The sequence below is a fragment of the Ranitomeya imitator genome, chromosome 7 (genome assembly GCF_032444005.1).
Source record: "Ranitomeya imitator isolate aRanImi1 chromosome 7, aRanImi1.pri, whole genome shotgun sequence".
Taxonomy (NCBI): Eukaryota; Metazoa; Chordata; class Amphibia; order Anura; family Dendrobatidae; genus Ranitomeya; species Ranitomeya imitator.
This window is the reverse complement of record NC_091288.1, coordinates 59224372-59245271: the sequence shown is the minus strand read 5'-3', so window position 1 is coordinate 59245271 and position 20900 is coordinate 59224372. Positions and strand designations below refer to the sequence as shown.

At 42.5% G+C, this 20900-nt stretch overlaps 1 protein-coding gene across 3 annotated transcripts in view; it reads right to left on the bottom strand.

The window, feature by feature from the left end:
- Positions 1–20900, bottom strand: part of LOC138644679 (UDP-glucuronosyltransferase 1A1-like) — a 111889-nt gene that overhangs the window by 24713 nt on the left and 66276 nt on the right. The window contains exon 1 of one of the 3 annotated variants that reach the window (XM_069733305.1): positions 17021–17963. The exons of the other annotated variants lie outside the window; for them this stretch is intronic. Coding sequence (XP_069589406.1) covers positions 17021–17878 — 858 coding nt within the window. The 5' untranslated portion in view covers positions 17879–17963. Of the gene's footprint in view, positions 1–17020; positions 17964–20900 lie in introns of those variants that run through there. 3 annotated transcript variants of the gene reach the window in all.

Here is a 20900-nt window from a genome sequence, read left to right as displayed (position 1 = left end):
CCAAGCACTTGAATCCTAGACAGGCCCGTTGGTCGTTATTTTTTGCCCGCTTCGATTTTGTGATTTCGTACCTTCCGGGCTCTAAAAGTGTGAAGGCGGATGCTCTGTCTAGGAGTTTTGTGCCCGACTCTCCGGGTTCATCTGAGCCGGCGAGTATCCTCAAGGAAGGAGTCATTGTGTCTGCCATCTCCCCTGATTTGCGGCGAGTGTTGCAAAAATTTCAGGCGAATAAACCTGATCGTTGTCCGGCGGAGAAACTGTTCGTCCCTGATAGGTGGACTAGTAAAGTTATCTCTGAACTTCATTGTTCGGTGTTGGCTGGTCATCCTGGAATCTTTGGTACCAGAGAGTTAGTGGCTAGATCCTTCTGGTGGCCATCTCTGTCACGGGATGTACGTACTTTTGTGCAGTCCTGTGGGATTTGTGCTAGGGCTAAGCCCTGCTGTTCACGTGCCAGTGGGTTGCTTTTGCCCTTGCCGGTCCCAAAGAGGCCTTGGACACATATTTCGATGGATTTCATTTCTGACCTTCCCGTTTCTCAAAAGATGTCAGTCATTTGGGTGGTCTGTGATCGCTTTTCTAAAATGGTCCATCTGGTGCCCTTGGTTAAATTGCCTTCCTCCTCTGATTTGGTGCCTCTGTTCTTCCAGCATGTGGTTCGTTTGCATGGCATTCCTGAGAATATTGTTTCTGACAGAGGTTCCCAGTTTGTTTCAAGGTTTTGGCGAGCCTTTTGTGGTAGGATGGGCATTGACCTATCTTTTTCCTCGGCTTTCCATCCTCAGACTAATGGCCAGACCGAACGAACCAATCAGACCTTGGAAACATATCTGAGATGTTTTGTTTCTGCAGACCAGGATGATTGGGTGTCCTTTTTGCCGTTGGCTGAGTTCGCCCTTAATAATCGGGCCAGCTCGGCTACCTTGGTCTCTCCATTTTTCTGCAATTCTGGGTTCCATCCTCGTTTCTCTTCAGGACAGGTTGAGTCTTCGGACTGTCCTGGTGTGGATTCTGTGGTGGACAGGTTGCAGCAGATCTGGACTCAGGTAGTGGACAATTTGACCTTGTCCCAGGAGAAGGCTCAACTTTTCGCTAATCGCAGACGCCGTGTGGGTCCCCGACTTCGTGTTGGGGATCTGGTTTGGTTATCTTCTCGTCATATTCCTATGAAGGTTTCCTCTCCTAAATTTAAACCTCGTTTTATTGGTCCGTATAGGATTTCTGAGATTCTCAATCCTGTGTCTTTTCGTCTGACCCTCCCAGACTCCTTTTCCATACATAATGTATTCCATAGGTCGTTGTTGCGGAGATACGTGGCACCTATGGTTCCATCTGTTGAGCCTCCTGCCCCGGTTTTGGTGGAGGGGGAATTGGAGTATATTGTGGAGAAAATTTTGGATTCTCGTGTTTCTAGACGGAAACTCCAGTATCTGGTTAAATGGAAGGGTTATGCTCAGGAAGATAATTCCTGGGTTTTTGCCTCTATGTCCATGCTCCAGATCTTGTTCGTGCCTTTCATGTGGCTCATCCTGGTCGGCCTGGGGCCTCTGGTGAGGGTTCGGTGACCCCTCCTCAAGGGGGGGGTACTGTTGTGAATTCTGTGGCTGAATTCACTCCTGTGGTCACAAGTGGTACTGCAGCTTCTGAGCTTCCTCTCTCAGGTGTTCTGGTGAGCTCGTTGGCTGCTTTGTTATTTAACTCCACCTGATTCTGTCTTCCTTGCTCCTTGTCAATGTTCCAGTGTTGGATCTGAGCTTCTGGATCTTTCCTGTGGCCTGCTGCTCTGCTTAGATAAGTGCTTTTTGCTTTTGTTGCTACTTTATTTTCCAGCTTGTCATTTCGTTTTGCTGGAAGCTCTGAGACGCAAAGGGTGTACCGCCGTACCGTTAGTTCGGCACGGTGGGTCTTTTTGCCCCCTTTGCGTGGTTTTTTGCTTTAGGGTTTTTTGTAGACTGCAAAGTTCTCTTTGCTATCCTCGCTCTATCTAGAATATCGGGCCTCACTTTGCTGAATCTATTTCATCCCTACGTTTGTCTTTTCATCTTGCTAACAGTCATTATATGTGGGGGGCTGCCTTTTCCTTTGGGGTATTTCTCTGAGGCAAGTCAGGCTTGTTTTTCTATCTTCAGGCTAGTCAGCTCCTCAGGCTGTGCCGAGTTGCATAGGTAGTGTTAGGCGCAATCCACAGCTGCCTTTAGTTGTGTTTAGGTTAGGTTCAGGTATTGCGGTCTACAGAGATTCCACGTCTCAGAGCTCATTCTATTGTTTTTGGGTTATTGTCAGATCACTGTATGTGCTCTGATTGCTGGCACACTGTGTCACTGGATTGCCTACATAACAGTGTCCACAGTCGGGCTCCGATCCAGCTCTGCCCTTATTCACATGGCAAGTTTTTAATATTAGAGACAGTATGGTACCGGTACACCTTGCTGTGGTAGAATGGTTTTTACGCTTTTCAGAATGAAATACAGTGTTTACTAAGTACCCATGTTATTTATATGTACTATTACATTTTACTTACTTACAGCAGGGTTTTTCCTAATTTTGTTTCTATCTTAGGTTTTATAAAGTAAAGGAACAATAGGTTGTAATGTCCAATTGTGTGGTTATCCTTGAAGGAATTTACTGATACAGCTTCCAAACTCAATAGTCTGTTAGGCTGTGAAGAGGCACCTAAATGTACCGTTACACTTAACGATTTACCAATGATCACGACCAGCGATACGACCTGGCCGTGATCGTTGGTAAGTCATTGTGTGGTCGCTGGAGAGCTGTCACACAGACAGCTCTCCAGCGACCAACGATGCCGAAGTCCCCGGGTAACCAAGGTAAACATTGGGTTACTAAGCGCAGGGCCGCACTTAGTAACCTGATGTTTACCCTGGTTACCATTGTAAAAGTAAAAAAAAAAAACCACTACATACTTACATTCCTGTCGCGTCCCCCAGCGTCAGCTTCCCTGCATTGTGTAAGTGCTGGCCGGAAAGCAGAGCGGTGACGTCACCACTGTGCTCTGCTTTACGGCCGGCCGGCGCTGACACTGGGGGACGCAGGGAAACTGACGCTGAGGGAACGTGACAGGAATGTAAGTATGTAGTGTTTTTATTTTACTTTTACAATGGTAACCAGGGTAAACATCGGGTTACTAAGCGCGGCCCTGCGCTTAGTAACCCGATGTTTACCCTGGTTACCAGTGAAGACATCGCTGAATCGGCATCATACATGCCGATTCAGCGATGTCAGCAGGTGATCCAGCAACGAAATAAAGTCCTGATCATTCCCCAGCGACCAACGATCTCCCAGCAGGGGCCTGATCGTTGGTCGCTGTCACGCATAACGATTTTGTTAACGATATCGTTGCTACGTCACAAAAAGCAACGATATCGTTAACGAAATCGTTATGTGTGATGGTACCTTAAGCCCTTACTGACATCGGGCGTAATAGTACGCAGATGTTGATATCCCTCCCTTTGATGTGGGCTCTGGCGGTGAGCCCACATCTTTCCCGGGACAGCTCGTGGAGACCTCTATGGTTGTCAGTGCCGGCTTGCTGTGAGCGCCACCTAGTGGTCGGCGCTCATAACAAGTCAGCAATTCTACTACATAGAGGCAATCTGGCCATTGCCTCTATGTAGCAGAGTCGATCGGGCTATGGCAGCTCCTAGTCTCCTATGGAGACTCTTAAAGCATGCCAAAAGTATTATTATTATTAGTAATAATTTTTATAGCGCCATTTATTCCATGGCGCTTTACATGTGAAAAAAGTCATACAAATACAAGCACAATAAACATGAGCAATACAAGGGACACATAAGTACAAAAGGAGAGAGAACCCTGCCTGCGAGGGCTCACAGTCTTCAGGGGATGGGTGAGGATAAACTAGGAGAGGGTAGAGCTGGTCATGCGGCGGTTCAGTAGACTGAGGATCACTGCAGGTTTCAAGTAAAAAAAATGTTTAAAAAAATTAAATAATATAAAAGTTCAAATCACCCCCTTTTCACCCCATTCAAAATAAAACAAAAATAAAATCAAACATACACATATTTGGTATCGCCGCATTCAGAATCGCCCATCTATCAATAAAAAAAAGATTAACCTGATTGCTAAACGGCGTAGCGTTCATATATTTAATAATATAAATTTATATACATTATATATATATATATATATATATATATATATATATATATATATATATACATACATATACAGTACAGACCAAAAGTTTGGACACACCTTCTCATTTAAAGATTTTTCTGTATTTTCATGACTATGAAAATTGTACATTCACACTGAAGGCATCAAAACTATGAATTAACACATGTATAATTATATACTTAACAAAAAAGTGTGAAACAACTGAAAATATGTCTTCTATTCTAGGTTCTGCAAAGTAGCCACCTTTTGCTTTGATGACTGCTTTGCACACTCTTGGCATTCTCTTGATGAGCTTCAAGAGGTAGTCACCGGGAATGGTCTTCCAACAATCTTGAAGGAGTTCCCAGAGATGCTTAGCACTTGTTGGCCCTTTTGCCTTCACTCTGCGGTCCAGCTCACCCCAAACCATCTCGATTGGGTTCAGGTCTAGTGACTGTAGAGGCCAAGTCATCTGGTGTAGCACCCCATCACTCTCCTTCTTGGTCAAATAGCCCTTACACAGCCTGGAGGTGTGTTTGGTGTCATTGTCCTGTTGAAAAATAAATGATGGTCCAACTAAACGCAAACCGAATGGAATAGCATGCTGCTGCAAGATGCTGTGGTAGCCAAGCTGGTTCAGTATGCCTTCAATTTTGAATAAATCCTCAACATTGTCACCAGCAAAGCACCCCCACACCATCACACCTCCTCCTCCATGCTTCACGGTGGGAACCAGGCATATAGAGTCCATCCGTTCACCTTTTCTGCGTTGCACAAAGACACGGTGTTGGGAACCAAAGATCTCAAATTTGGACTCATCAGACCAAAGCACAGATTTCTACTGGTCTAATGTCCTTTCCTTGTGTTCTTTAGCCCAAACAAGTCTCTCCTGCTTGTTGCCTGTCCTTAGCAGTGGTTTCCTAGCAGCTATTTTACCATGAAGGCCTGCTGCACAAAGTCTCCTCTTAACAGTTGTTGTAGAGATGTGTCTGCTGCTAGAACTCTGTGTGGCATTGACCTGGTCTCTAATCTGACCTGCTGTTAACCTGCGATTTCTGAGGCTGGTGACTCGGATAAACTTATCCTCAGAAGCAGAGGTGACTCTTGGTCTTCCTTTCCTGGGGCGGTCCTCATGTGAGCCAGTTTCTTTGTAGCGCTTGATGGTTTTTGCCACTGCACTTGGGGACACTTTCAAAGTTTTCCCAATTTTTTGGATTGACTGATCTTCATTTCTTAAAGTAATGATGGCCACTCATTTTTCTTTACTTAACTGCTTTTTTCTTGCCATAATACAAATTCTAACAGTCTATTCAGTAGGACTATCAGCTGTGTATCCACCAGACTTCTGCACAACACAACTGATGGTCCCAACCCCATTTATAAGGCAAGAAATCCCACTTATTAAACCTTCCAGTCCAAAGAAATGTGGTGCACACTGTATCTTGGAGCGAGAGGTGCAGGCTGAACAAACAGTCACAATGTTTATGGAAAAACAGCCGCACACAAAAAAAAGCTTGAAGGTTTATGCAAAAAATATTATTTTATTTGTGCGTACAGTCATCACCAGGTGCTCAATAGTATATGAAGGAATTGATGGACAATGAATTTAGGTTAACGTTTCGACCAAAGGTGGTCTTTGTCAAAACCTCTCTTTAAGTAAAGGTACATGATATGCCCAGGAGAAAAATAAGCCTGGTTTGGGCCGTGTTCGCGGAAGTCCAGGAGCGCTATGTCCATCTCATTGGTGATGCAGTTATTATGCACTTATTAAACCTGACAGGGCACACCTGTGAAGTGAAAACCATTCCCGGTGACTACCTCTTGAAGCTCATCAAGAGAATGCCAAGAGTGTGCAAAGCAGTCATCAAAGGAAAAGGTGGCTACTTTGAAGAACCTAGAATATAAGACATATTTTCAGTTGTTTCACACTTTTTTGTTAAGTATATAATTCCACATGTGTTAATTCATAGTTTTGATGCCTTCAATGTGAATTTACAATTTTCATAGTCATGAAAATACAGAAAAATCTTTAAATGAGGTGTGTCCAAACTTTTGGTCTGTACTGTATATATATATATATAAACACTTTTTGTAGCCAGCCAAATCTTTCAATTCTTGTTTTAGGGATTTTCATCCATCCTTCCTTTGAAAATTCTTCCAGTTCTGTGAGATTCCTGTGTCATCTTGCATGCACTGCTCTTTTGAGGTCTAGCCAGAGATTTTCAATGATGTTGAGATCAGGGGACTGTGAGGGCCACTGTAAAACCTTCAACTTGTGCCTTTTGAGGTCATCTATTGTGGATTTTGATGTGTGTTTAAGATCATTATCTATTTGTAGAAGCCATCCTCTTTTCAACTTCAGCTTTTATACAGATGGTGTTATGTTTGCAACAAGAATTTGTTGAAATTTCAATGAATCCACGCTTTCCTCTACCCGTGAAATATTGCCCGTGCCACTGGCTGCAACAAAACCTCAAAGCATGATTGGTCCTCCCCCATGCTTAATGGTTGTTGAGATGTTCTTTTCTTGAAATTCTGTGCCCTTTTTTCTGCACAGATACCATTGATCATTGTTGCTAAAGAGTTCTATTTTGACCTCAGTGATCCACAGGTCTAGTTTCCTAAATGCATCAGGCTTGTTTAGATGTTCTTTTGCATACTTCTAATGCTGAATTTTATGCTGAGGAGTGGACGCAGGAGAGGTTTTCTTCTGATGACTCTTCCATGAAGGCTGTTGTGAATTCCGCTCTTGGGCTTCCTCCGGTGGTTGTAAGTGGCACTTTTGTGAGTTCTGCTCTTGGGCTCCCTCCGGTGGTTTTAAGTGGAATGGCGGCTCCTTGGATTTAGAAGTCTGCAGCTGCTTCCACTGATTATCTTTCTGCTTGGCTATTTATGCCTGGCTCTTCCTTCAGCCAGTCCCACTTGTCAATGGTTCCTGGTTTGATTCACATCTTTGCTTGGATTTCCCTGATATCCTGACCAGTTCAGCAAAGTTAAGTCCTTGCTTTGCTCTTTTCTGTCCACATGTTGTGGACTTATTCGTTCTGTGCATTCTATGTTTTGTCCAGCTTGTCAGTATGGATTAATTCAGTTAAGCTGGAAGCTCTGGGAAGCAGATTTACCCTCCACACCTTTAGTCAGGTGTGGAGATTTTTGTAAACTCTGTGTGGATTTTTGTAGTTTTTAATACTGACCGCACAGTATTCTATCCTGTCCTATCTATCTAGCTAGACTGGCCTCCTGTGCTACATCCTGGTTTCATTCTGTGTATGTCTTTTCCCTCTCCACTCACAGTCATTACTTGTGGGGGGCTATCTATCCTTTGGGGATTTTCTCTGAGGCAAGATAGTTTTCCTGTTTCTATCTTTAGGGGTAGTTAATTCTCAGGCTGTGACGAGTTGCCTAGGGAGTGTTAGGAGCATCCCACGGCTACTTCTAGTGTTGTGTTGAGCTTAGGGACTGCGGTCAGTACAGGTACCACCTCCTTCAGAGCTCGTCCCATGTTGCTCCTAAACCACCAGTTCATAACAGAAGGCCATATTTATGCAGGTGTATCTGAACAGTAGAACAATGTACCACAAATCCAAAGTCTGCTAAATCTTTCTTAACATGTTTTACAGTCAAGCGGGGACTCTTATTTGCCTCTTTAGCAATCCTAGGAGTAGCTCACACTGAAATTTTGCTGGGTCTTCCAGACCTTATCTTGACCTTCACTGTATAAGTATATAAGGGGACAATACAAATATCTCGCTGAGGATCTGTTTATACCAAGGAAGGTGACGGGCACAGGGGGGCATTCTTTGCGTCTGGAAGAGAGAAGGTTTTTCCACCAACATAGAAGAGGATTCTTTACTGTTAGGGCAGTGAGAATCTGGAATTGCTTGCCTGAGGAGGTGGTGATGGCGAACTCAGTCGAGGGGTTCAAGAGAGGCCTGGATGTCTTCCTGGAGCAGAACAATATTGTATCATACAATTATTAGGTTCTGTAGAAGGACGTAGATCTGGGGATTTATTATGATGAAATATAGGCTGAACTGGATGGACAAATGTATTTTTTCGGCCTTACTAACTATGTTACTATGTTACTGTTCCTGTTAAGTGCCATTTCTTAATTACATTAATTACATTTCAAACTGAGGTAAGGTTAACTTGAAAACACTTTGCTATCTTCTTATAGCCTTCTCCTGCTTTGTGGGCCCCCACCATGTTCATTTTCAGAGTGCAGTTCCTTAGAAGAACCCATGGCTGCTGTTTTTGGCACAATGTTAGAGGAGGCGGGTTTTTATAAAGCTGGGAAATTTGTATCACCTGGCCTTTCCTAACGATGATAGGGAAAAAGCCATAACCCTAACAGGCCAATTAAGGTCTGAAACCTTGGTCAACGTTATCTGAGCACACAAACCTCCAAGGGTGCTCAAACATATATATATATATATATTTATAATATATATATATATATATATATATATATACATACACATATACACACATATATATATATATATATATATATATATATATATATATATATATATATATAATGTGTCATCTTTAAAGTTAGGTCTTTTAGAGATCATTTCATCTTCAACTTGCTTAACTGTTCACAGTAATAGTAATTTTGACCAGAGGTGCCCAAACTTTTACATGCCACTGTACATGCACATATAAATAGTTTGGAGGTGAAATCCTGCTGACAGATTCCCTTTAAAGAAATATCTATAAACCTTGGAGAATTATGTTATGATTGCTGACTTGTAACATAAATTGATCAATATGGATTTTTCCATCCAGTAAATCTGGAAGGTCATCATTATCTAGAGCAGAGGTCCCCAACGTTTCTGACCTTGAGAGCCACATTCAGCTCTGAGAGAGGGTCGGGAGTCACATCCAACCTTGAGAGAGGGTCGCGAGCCACATTCAGCTCCCGTCACCCTCACAATAGTGGCAACCAAAGCCCCCATTACAGGCATAATGGTTAACCAAAGCTTTTCCACAGAAGTCACGCCAAAGCAATATACTAAGATCCAGGGGTTCCCACAATACCCCCCCGTTCAGTATTCTCCTATAAAGCACTCCCAAGACACTGTCACATCCAGCTTCAAACATCTCCTCTGACAGGTGGTATCATCTTGTCTCCAGCATACCATACTTAAATCATCTCAAAACCCCTAAGACCAGTATATGTGCATCCAGATCTGCTCTTCTGTGCAGGGCTGCTCACAAAGTTCAGATGTGCTCTTCATACCTATTTGCTAGAACTGGAGCTAATGCACCAAGCTGACAGACAGCCGCGAGCCACAATTCATGGGTCCGCGAGCCACATGATCTAGAGGGAAAGTTCTTCTATCGGCAGTGTGATACAATGACACAGAAAAAGTGCATTCTCATTGTGAGTTTCAGGAAAAAAAGTTAATTTTGTGTCAAGTAACATTTGTCATGGACTCACATGAACCTTCGGGTAAAGGTTATTTAATTTCTTATCTCAAAGAACGGAGTTAATCATCACTATTGGAATTGGATTGCACTTGGGGAGGGGGTCACAGTCAAGCGAAATTCAGCAAAACTAAAGGTACCGTCACACATAACTATATTGTTAACGATATCGTTGCTTTTTGTGACGTAGCAACGATATAGTTAACGAAATCGTTATGTGTGACAGCGACCAACGATCAGGCCCCTGCTGGGAGATCGTTGGTCGCTGGGGAAAGAACTTTATTTTGTCGCTGATCTCCCACTGACATCGCTGAATCGGCGTGTGTGACCCCGATCCAGCGATGTTTTCACTGGTAACCAGGGTAAATATTGGGTTACTAAGCGCAGGGCTGCGCTTAGTAACCCGATGTTTACCCTGGTTACCATTGTAAATGTAAAAAAAAACAAACACTACATACTTACATTCCGGTGTCTGGTCACGTCCCTTGCCTTCAGCTTCCCGCACTGACTGAGCGCCGGCCGACCGTAAAGCACACTGTGCAGTGGTGACGTCACCGCTGTGCTTTCCGGCCGGCGCTCAGTCAGTGCGGGAAGCTGAAGGCGAGAGACGTGACCAGACACCGGAATGTAAGTATGTAGTGTTTGTTTTTTTACATTTACAACGGTAACCAGGGTAAACATCGGGTTACTAAGCGCGACACTGCGCTTAGTAACCCGATGTTTACCCTGGTTACCCGGGGACCTCGGCATCGTTGGTCGCTGGAGAGCGGTCTGTGTGACAGCTCTCCAGCGACACTGCAGCGATCGGCATCGTTGTCGGTATCGCTGCAGCGTCGCTTAGTGTGACGGTACCTTAAGTAGATTTGCCATCTACGATTCTAGGAAAATTGGGGGACAGCTGTTCTATTATGCTGATTGCGTGACTTCCCATTATTATTATTATTATTATTATTATTATTATACATTTTATAGCCCCATTTATTCCATGGCGCTTTACATGTGAAAAGGGGCAAATATAGCTAAGTACAATAAACATGAGCAAAAACCAAGGCACACATAAGAACAGAAGGAGAGAGGACCCTGCCCGCGAGGGTTCACAGTCTACAGGGGATGGGTGAATATGTGTAACTATATCACAGAAGAGGACAACTCAACATCTTATTTGCCTGGGAGATTTTATGTATTCAGGAGATATGTTCTTCAATGTGCCTCCAAAGTGTAATTTTTAAGTTACTCAATAAAATAATTGTAATTAAAAAAAAAATAGATAACCTTTGGCGAAGGCCATTATAATTTTGTACATAATACTAATGCTATTGAATATTAAGGGTCAAAACTTAAAACTGTAGGTTGATAAAAGTTATTATTAAATTGTATGTAAAGTAAATTACAGCTCTCATCTTTTTCATTGTACATCGAATATAATCGAATGCAAAGAATACCTTTATATGGAAATCCTTTATACGGTTCCATCCCGACAACGAAGTATATCTCCTCAAAAAATACATTTAGCTGTTTACAAATTGATGGTTAATTAGAGACATTACGGATGAAACATGTATGCATTCGCAGTTTAACCCCTTCATGACCAGGGGATTTTTCGTTTTTCCGTGTTCGTTTTTCGCTCCCCTCCTTCCCAGAGCCATAACTTTTTTATTTTTCCGTCAATTTGGCCATGTGAGGGCTTATTTTTTGCGGGACGAGTTATACTTTTGAACGACATCATTGGTTTTAGCATGTCGTGTACTAGAAAACGGGAAAAAAATTCCAAGTGCGGTGAAATTGCAAAAAAAGTGCAATCCCACATTGGTTTTTTGTTTGGCTTTTTTGCTAGGTTCACTAAATGCTAAAAATGACCTGCCATTATGATTCTCCAGGTCATTACGAGTTCATAGACACCAAACATGACTAGGTTATTTTTTATCTAAGTGGTGAAAAAAAATTCCAAACTTTGCTAAAAAAAAAAAAAAAAAAAAATTGCGCCATTTTCCGATACTCGTAGCGTCTCCATTTTTCGTGATCTGGGGTCGGTTGAGGGCTTATTTTTTGCGTGCCGAGATGACGTTTTTAATGATAGCATTTCGGTGCAGATACGTTCTTTTGATCGCCCGTTATTGCATTTTAATGCAATGTCGCGGCGACCAAAAAAACGTAATTCTGGCGTTTCGAGTTTTTTTCCCGCTACGCTGTTTAGCGATCAGGTTAATACTTTTTTTTATTTGATAGATCGGGCAATTCTGAGCGCGGCGATACCAAATATGCGTAGATTTGATATTTTTTTTATTGATTTATTTTGATTGGGGCGAAAGGGGGGTGATTTAAACTTTTATGTTTTTTTTATTTTTTTCACATTTTTTTAAACTTTTTTTTTTAACTTTTGCCATGCTTCAATAGCCTCCATGAGAGGCTAGAAGCAGGCACAAGCCGATCGGCTCTGCTACATAGCAGCGATCTGCTGATCGCTGCTATGTAGCAGAATTGCACGTGTGCTGTGAGCGCCGACCACAGGGTGGCGCTCACAGCGACGGGCAATCAGTAACCATAGCGGTCTCAAGGACCTCTATGGCTACAATGGAGACGCATCGCCGACCCCCGGACATGTGACGGGGGTCGGCGATAACGTCATTTCCGGCCGCCCGGCCGGAAGCGGTAGTTAAATGCCGCTGTCTGCGTTTGACAGCGGCATTTAACTAGTTAATAGGTGCGGGCAGATCGCGATTCTGCCCGCGCCTATTACGGGCACATGTCAGCTGTTCAAAACAGCTGACATGTCCCGGCTTTGGTGCGGGCTCACCGCGGAGCCCTGCATCAAAGCAGGGGAGCCGGCATCGGACGGTATAGTACGTCCGATGCCGGTAAGGGGATAATGCACACACTTTGATACACAAAAACAATCCTATTTTACATATATACAAAAAAGTGAAAAAATGCCACACTATGGACTAGCATAGAATAATTTATTACATCTGGAAACCAAAATCACATGCTATTGCAATGGAGAAAAGGATTTACTGCCATTCTTCTCAGAGACAGTTCTAAGCGGAGCCTAAAATGTGTGTTTTTCCACAATGGAAACAATAGGTCACTGAACGAACATCAAAAAGACAATTGCTCTGGTCCTACAAAAACTATCATACCAAGATCACCAGTGGCCAATCTGTGTGGATCTAAAGATGGTGAACATTCTCCTGGTATAGCAGAGTGGGTACATCAAGTATCCTGTTTTATCTGTCTCTGGGTTAGTAGATCAAAAAATGAGCACTGGGTGAGAAAACAGTGGCCTCTGAAAGAACTTATATTGGTAGGAGAAAATAATGAAATTTCAGAACCATTGGTTGTCAGGAATAAGATCATTTTACCACAACTGCAAATCAAATTGGGTTTAACAAAGCAGTTTGGAAAGGTTCTAAACAAAGTGGGAACATTTTTCAACTGCATCTGTAGAAACTTTCCAGCGCTAACCATGGAGAAGCTAAAGGCGGGTATTTTTTACGGTCCTCAAATCAGAAGACTCATGAAAGATCTACACTTCAAAGATTCATTGAAGGATGCTGAGGCAGATGCATGGTCTTCTTTCCTTATGGTTGTAAGGAATTCTCTTGGGAACTATAAAGCAGATAATTACAATGAACTAGTAGAAAGAATGCTATCTTCTTTCCGACACCTTAGCCATACAATGAGTATCAAGGTGCATTATCTCCACAGCCACTTGGATCGTATCCCAGAAAACCTTAAGGTACCTTCACACATAACGATATCGTTAATGATATCGTTGCTTTTTGTGACGTAGCAACAATATCGTTAAGGAAATCGTTCTGTGTGACAGCGACCAACGATCAGGCCCCTGCTGGGAGATCGTTGGTCGCTGAGGAAAGTCCAGAACTATATTTAGTCGCTGGACTCCCTGCAGACATCCCTGGATCGGCGTGTGTGACACCGATCCAGCGATGTCTTCACTGGTAACCAGGATAAACATCGGGTTACTAAGCGCAGGGGACAGAGCGCCGGGGACAGACAGCGGTAGGTAAGTATGTAGTGTTTGTTTTTTTTACTTTTACGCTGGTAACCAGGGTAAACATCGGGTTACTAAGCGCGGCCCTGCGCTTAGTAACCCGATGTTTACCCTGGTTACCCGGGACCTCGGGATCGTTGGCCGCTGGAGAGCTGTCTGTGTGACAGCTCTCCAGCGACCAAACAGCGACGCTGCAGCAATCGACATCGTTGTCGGTATCGCTGCAGCGTCGCTGAGTGTGAAGGTACCTTTAATGACCTAAGTGAAAATCAGCGTGAATTATTCCACCAAGATTTAAGAACTACAGAAGAAAGATACTTAAGATCTGGAATACCAACATGATGGCGAATTACTGCTGGTATATTCAAAGTGATTGCCCTGGTGCAACTCACTGCAAGAAATTTTTAATGCGCCGCTTTTGCAAGGTACCTTTGGAAATGAACCATGTATCAATGACAACTTTTTATTCTTATTCTGTGATATAAATTATTTATAAATAAAAGATTCTACATGTATGAATTTGTTTTAATAACAAGGAAGGCAAAAAAAAAATCACGTTTTGTAGACATAAGTCCTAATTAGTGATGAGCGAATATACTCGTTACTCGAGATTTCCCGAGCACGCTCGGGTGACCGCCGAGTATTTTTCAGTACTCGGAGATTTAGTTTTTATTGCCGCAGCTGAATGATTTACATCTGTTAGCCAGCATAAGTACATGTGGGGGTTGCCTGGTTGCTAGGGAATCCCCACATGTACTTATGCTGGCTAACAGATGTAAATCATTCAGCTGCAGCAATAAAAACTAAATTTCCAAGCACTAAAAAATACTCGGAGGTCACCCAAGCGTGCTCGGGAAATCTCGAGTAACGAGTATATTTGCTCATCACTAGTCCTAATCAGGGCCGCCATCAGGGCATTACTGCCCTGACTGGTGTATAGGGCCCGGTGGGCCTGCATCGCGCCCCGTTTCATCTGCTCACCGGGTCCCTACCGGCAGGCTAAACCGGGCCCTTAGCGGCGCTGCGGCAGCAAAGCTACTGATGTGCGGGCCCATGCCCGCATGTCAATAGTTAACATCTGCCAGCCAATCGGAGGCTGGCAGCTGACGTCAGCCGCAGCGCGCATGTTGCTGGCGTCTGACGTCATTGTCAGTCACCAGCGAGTGCGCGCTTCAGCTGAGTGGAGAGAGCTTCGCCTTCGCTGCAGGAGCGTGGCCAGGTAAGAACTTTTAGTTTTTATTATTATTGAGAGCGGCGATCCGGGGGGCCCCGGGGCAGAATGCTGGAGACACGGGGTGGGGGGCAGAATGCTGGAGACACTGGGGCACAATGCTGGACACACTGGGGCAGAATGCTGGACATACTGGGGCACAATGCTGGACATACTGGGGCACAATGCTGGACACACTGGTGGCACAATGCTGGAGACACTGGGGCAGAATGCTGGACACACTGGGGGCACAATGCTGGACACACAGGGGGCACAATGCTGGACACACTGGGGGCACAATGCTGGACACACTGGGGCAGAATTCTGGAGACACTGGGGCACAATGCTGGACACACTGGGTGCAGAATGCTGGAGACACTGGGGAAGAATGCTGGACACACTGGGGGCAGAATGCTGGACACACTGGGGGCACAATGCTGGACACACTGGGGGCACAATGCTGGACACACTGGGGCAGCATGCTGGACACACTGAGGGCAGAATGCTGGACACACTGAGGGCAGAATGCTGGACACACTGGGGGCAGAATGCTGTAGACAGTGGGGACAGAATGCTGGAGACAGTGGGGACAGAATGCTGGACACACTGGGGGCACAATGCTGGACACACTGGGGGCACAATTCTGGACACACTAGGGCACAATGCTGGACATACTGGGGCCAGAATGCTGGACACACTGGAGCCAGAATGCTGGACACACTGGGGGCAGAATGCTGGACACACTGGGGGCAGAATGCTGGACACTGGGGGCAGAATGCTGGAGACACTGGGGCAGAATGCTGGAGACACATTGGGGGCAGAAAGCTGGAGACATATGGGGGCATAATGGAGATACGGGGCATGATAGGATCATGGGTCAGGATACGATGGAGACAGATGGGGCAGAATGGGGAGATCATATGGGGCAGAATGGATACTCATGAGGGCAGGATGGGAGAACATATGTCTGACGCCAGGAATGAGACACACGGGGGCCAGGATGGCGAATATTATTACCATAGGGGCAAATTAAGCACGTAAAAGGTTAATAAACTTATTGAATGTGGTTTTGAGGACCTTGAGGGGTGCAGCTTTTAGAATGGTGTCACACTTCGTTATTTTCTATCATATAGACCCCTCAAAATGACTTCAAATGTGATGTGGTCCTTAAAAAAAAAGGTGTTGTAAAAATGAGAAATTGCAGGTCAACTTTTAACCCTTATAACTCCCTAACCAAAAAAAAATTTTGTTTCCAAAATTGTGCTGATGTAAAGTAGACATGTGGAAAATGTTATTTATTAACTATTTTTTGTGACATATCTCTCTGATTTAAGGGCATAAAAATACAAAGTTTAAAAATTGCAAAATTTTAAACATTTTCGCCATATTTCCGTTTTTTTTCATAAATGATCGCAAGTAATATCGAAGAAATGTTACCACTAACATGAAGCAAAATAGGTCTCAAAAAAGAAAAAAAACCTCTGAATCAGCGGGATCTGTTAAAGTGTTCCAGAGTTATAACCTCATAAAGTGACAGTGGTCAGAATTGTAAAAATTGGCTCGGTCATTAAGTACCAAATTGGCTCTGTCACTAAGGGGTTAACGAGAAATAGAGTACAGAAATGTTATTGAATTTTTACTCCACTCGGCGCAGGCATTCAGAGCTGTGTGCTTGTGTCTGCTAAACTGCACATTTCTGAGCAGTCTTTTCAGCAATTGTTGGTGAATCTTGGGATCTGGACCCCATCAGTACAAAGAATTTAAGAGAATCAAAAGTTTTCCCAAGCCTTAGTTCCATTTTAATTACTATTACCGTACTTCTATTTATGGTTGAATGAAACCAATATTTTCAAAAGTCTATATAAAGGTAAAATCTCAATTACAGTCATGTCTTCCATCAAAACACAAATTGTATGTCATAAAATGTTGCTGATAAAGCACTATATACTATTATGCAACTGTAATAAAACAGATTTATAGATAAATGGGTGATAATTATGTGATCTCAAATTTAAATTACAGCTACACATATTAGTTCTATTAGTCCTTTATTAGTATAAAAAACAATGAAATACATATACTAAAATTGTATTGTAGGTTTTTTCCCCCCTAAATAACAACTGATAAAAAAACTGGCTTAGTTATATTCTCTTTGTAAATATACAAACAATAACCTCACATATTATTATCACATTGCAAAGATAAAACAGAAAGAACTTTGTTTCTACCTGGTTAAGAGGTTTCTTGTTGGCACAGTTGATGCCTCCAATAAAAACCATATTTGGCATAACCGGTCTTGGAAAATCAAGGACAAAATCAATTCTGAAAAGTATGATGGAAGCATGACTGAAAAGGTCCAAAACTGTGATATCCCTATGCAAAAAATTAGAAGCGATAGGAACAAATGCTGAATAAAATTGATTATATGCTGTAGATTCAATTGAGGCCAGTAGGAAGTTTATAACTCTCTGGTAGAAGGTCATATGGTCAGTATAGGTGGTGAAGAACCTGGGAACATAAGAAGGTGGACTTGGAGACTGAGCGGCTGCTTGTTCCACTGAAAATAGAGCTCCACGCATAAAAAATATGGAAGGAATAGATAAATATTCAGCAATAATTTCTCCACATGGGAAAACAGGATCACTCAACATAGCATCAAAATTGCTTACGTTCAAATAATTGATAAGAGTTTCATTCTTGAGCAAGTTCTCACAGGCAGCAACAATAAGTTTGGTGCTATTCATTACTCTGCGATATGTAAGATCCATATTCTGTAAAAATGTTTTCTGCTCAAATACATCATTGGTGTAGTCCTTTATGAATGACTCCATAAATTCTTTGGTGTATGATACATGCCATGTTCTCACTGTGTACTTGTCTATGTTCTTCAGTTGAAAGTTCACTTCTGGGACAATTATAACAATTTGATGACCCTTTTCAGATAACTTCTCCACTACAGAGCGCATACTAAGCCAGTGGCTTCCATCCTGGGGGATCACGAGCAATTTGCCACTTTCAGTAAATCTAAACATAATGAAAAGTAGAAGACTTCTAATAATAATGCCATAGAGTGATAACGTATTCATGATTGGGTCCACAGCACAGCCAGGATTGAAAGAAATTATCTTCACCCTGCGTCCACCTAACACAGCTTGAATAGCAAGCCTAAACTGGTCAGTAGTGATCTCTGTGTGTTTTTCAGAACATACAATTTGACCTTTGTTTCTTAATAAATTAGAAAGTTTCGCAATATTTGGCCCTGATATGTACTACAACTAGTAAACATGAAATGCTGAGATAACGTTACCTTAGAGCAGGGTGAAAATAAAAGAACACAGCCCCAGTAAATGGGACCTTTGCGCATCACTATGCACAAATCCAGCTGCTTTGGAGATGTATATAACCCCCTTACCTGTAGAGCCCCTGTGCAGCTGTACAGGTTGCACCTATGTTATATGTTGGCACTTGCCATAGACATTATACTATCTGCCACTGAAAGATTTTAGCTTTAATGTAGTAAACATGCAGAATAGTGGAGGCAGAAATATACAATATGCAAATAGGTACAAATAAAGGTGCCATACACCTCAGTAGATTGGCTGATGAGTATCTTGCAGGACATCCCCATAAGCATATATTGACCATTTTAGCGTGCATTTTTATGTCTTCAAATGTGGGATAAGCAACTGCCAGGTGCTTCAGGCAGAACTGAAGCCTATTATCTGAGTGAACAAAGAATCAGGCATCTTAAAATCCAACATGTCAGTCTTTTCCTATATGGAAGAGTTAAAATGACAGCTTTTGAGGGACTTGCCAACATTTTCTTAACTTAAAGGTGTTGTTCAATCTGGGCAATTAAGGCATAATAACAAAATACGACATAAATATCCAAGAGATGCGAGTCCCAGTGGTGAGAATTGCATCTATCTCGAGAAGGTGGACTTGTGACCTTTCAAGAATGGAGACATAGCCATTCAATTGTAGTTTTCTCCATTGATAGCTAAGGAAGCTTTGCAAATTGGAGAGATAGCACACCTGGCAATATTCAGAGCTCTTTTCAGTGAATAGAAAGAGCCACGCATGTGCAGATACCTCATTCTTGCTAATGAGCAATAGATCACCATTCTAAGAGCGATTTGGCCTCCTAATACACATCTCGGATATATACCATAAATATCCCTGGTGGTAACAATTATTTAAACCTGGTAATCCAGTTGATGCAGATATTTTCAAAGTGCCAAAATTTCATATGCAGAACAACTATTTTTTAAGTTAAAAAAATACCAATTTTGTGACTTCTCATATCGAAATATTTAAAATCCCACTAAAAAGATTGATAAAAACATAAATGAAAAAAAACAACAAAGTTCCGTCCTAGATATGCATACATGTATACATTGGAAAATAGATATTTATTCCAGGAAGTAAGCCCTAGTAAAGTTAACAAAAAAAAAATGTATTAATTGTTTTGAAAAGCTACTCACCTTGTCTAATTTCTGTTTTCGACCACAGCTATGTCCTCCAATAAACACCATGTTTGGCATAAATGGTTTAGGAAGCTCCAGAACATGATCATATTTATAGAAAAAGATCTCCGCCTGGCTAAAGAGCTCAAGTAACTTAACTTCTTTATGTAAGAATTTTGAGGCAACATTTGTAAATTGTTTTTTAATTTGTTCACAGGTTAGATGTTCAATTGAATGAAGAAGCTGGCTCTTGATACGCTCCATAAAACCATGTACATGATTTAGGTCATTCGTATCTGGACACCTCATGGCCCTGCTGCCCCAATCACAAGGTAACTTTGGTAAAAAATAAATAGATCGTAGATGGAGTTGTTCTGCAAGGATGGGACCACAAGGAAAGAATGGATCCATGATGGCAACGTCAAAAGTGTTTCTTTGCAAGAAATGGATCAAAACTTGATCATCTAGTAGATGCGAACATGTAAGGGAAAGGACGGATGCTGTGTAAATCATCCTTCTGGATTCTGTACTTATTGCACTCAACAAGGTGCCCATCAGTGGCTGATCGAATGCATGTTCCATATACATGTTTAGTTCAGGTTCCAAAAATGGAACAGCATACATTTTCACGCTGAACCCTTGGGAGGAGTCCTTGATCACGTTGTTCTTGGGTATGACCAACACTACTTTGTGTCCTTTCTGATGTATCTTCTCTACCATACTTTGCATGTCCATCCAGATCTCAGCATCCTGGGCAATTACAAGGACATTTCCACACTCAACCAGAGCAAAGAGGCTCAGAGCTGCATACATCCAAATACCCAAATTATAATAGAAAATCTGTGACATTTCCAAGCACTCAGCAATTCCAGGAATCAATCGGTTTAGTAAATGCTTTCTTACAAGTTTGTTTTCAATAAGAATAGAAAACTTCTTTAATACATGGCACTTTATGTTCCTGAATGACTCAAACATTGAACACTCCCTTGTCTAACAACAATTTATCACATTAGAGATAGAATAAGATAAACACTGCTATGTTCACATGAAGGTTGCATGTGTGCAGCGCTGTGCGATAACGTTGTTCATTCCAAGTGTGTGGAGGAGTGATCTACCATTAAAACTAGCACTGTCTCTTATACAAATGGACAAAAACTAGTGCTTATATGCTGGAAAATCATTCATATGCACTTCTCCACTCACATTCATTGGTCTGCATACTAAAATCTTGCAATTTTCTCTCTGGCCACTAAGTCTAATAATAGGTTGACGCTTCCTGTTTTGTAGAAATCAATTTTCAATAGGTATCCCATTATCATCACAGGTAAAAGGACTTTGAGAGGTTAAGGTACCGTCACACTCAGCAACTTTGCAAAGAGAACGACAACGATCCATGACGTTGCAGCGTCCTGGATAGCGATCTCGTTGTGTTTGACATGCAGCAGCAATCTGGATCCCGCTGTGCCATCGCTGGTCGGAGCTAGAAGTCCAAAACTTTATTTCATCGCCAGGTCGGCATGTATCGTCATGTTTGACATCAAAATCAAAAGCAACAACACCAGCAACGAGCATAGGGCCCCTAGATATGTGTCGGATCGGTACACTCCGGCTGTTTGACATGGAGCTAACAACCAGCGAGAAC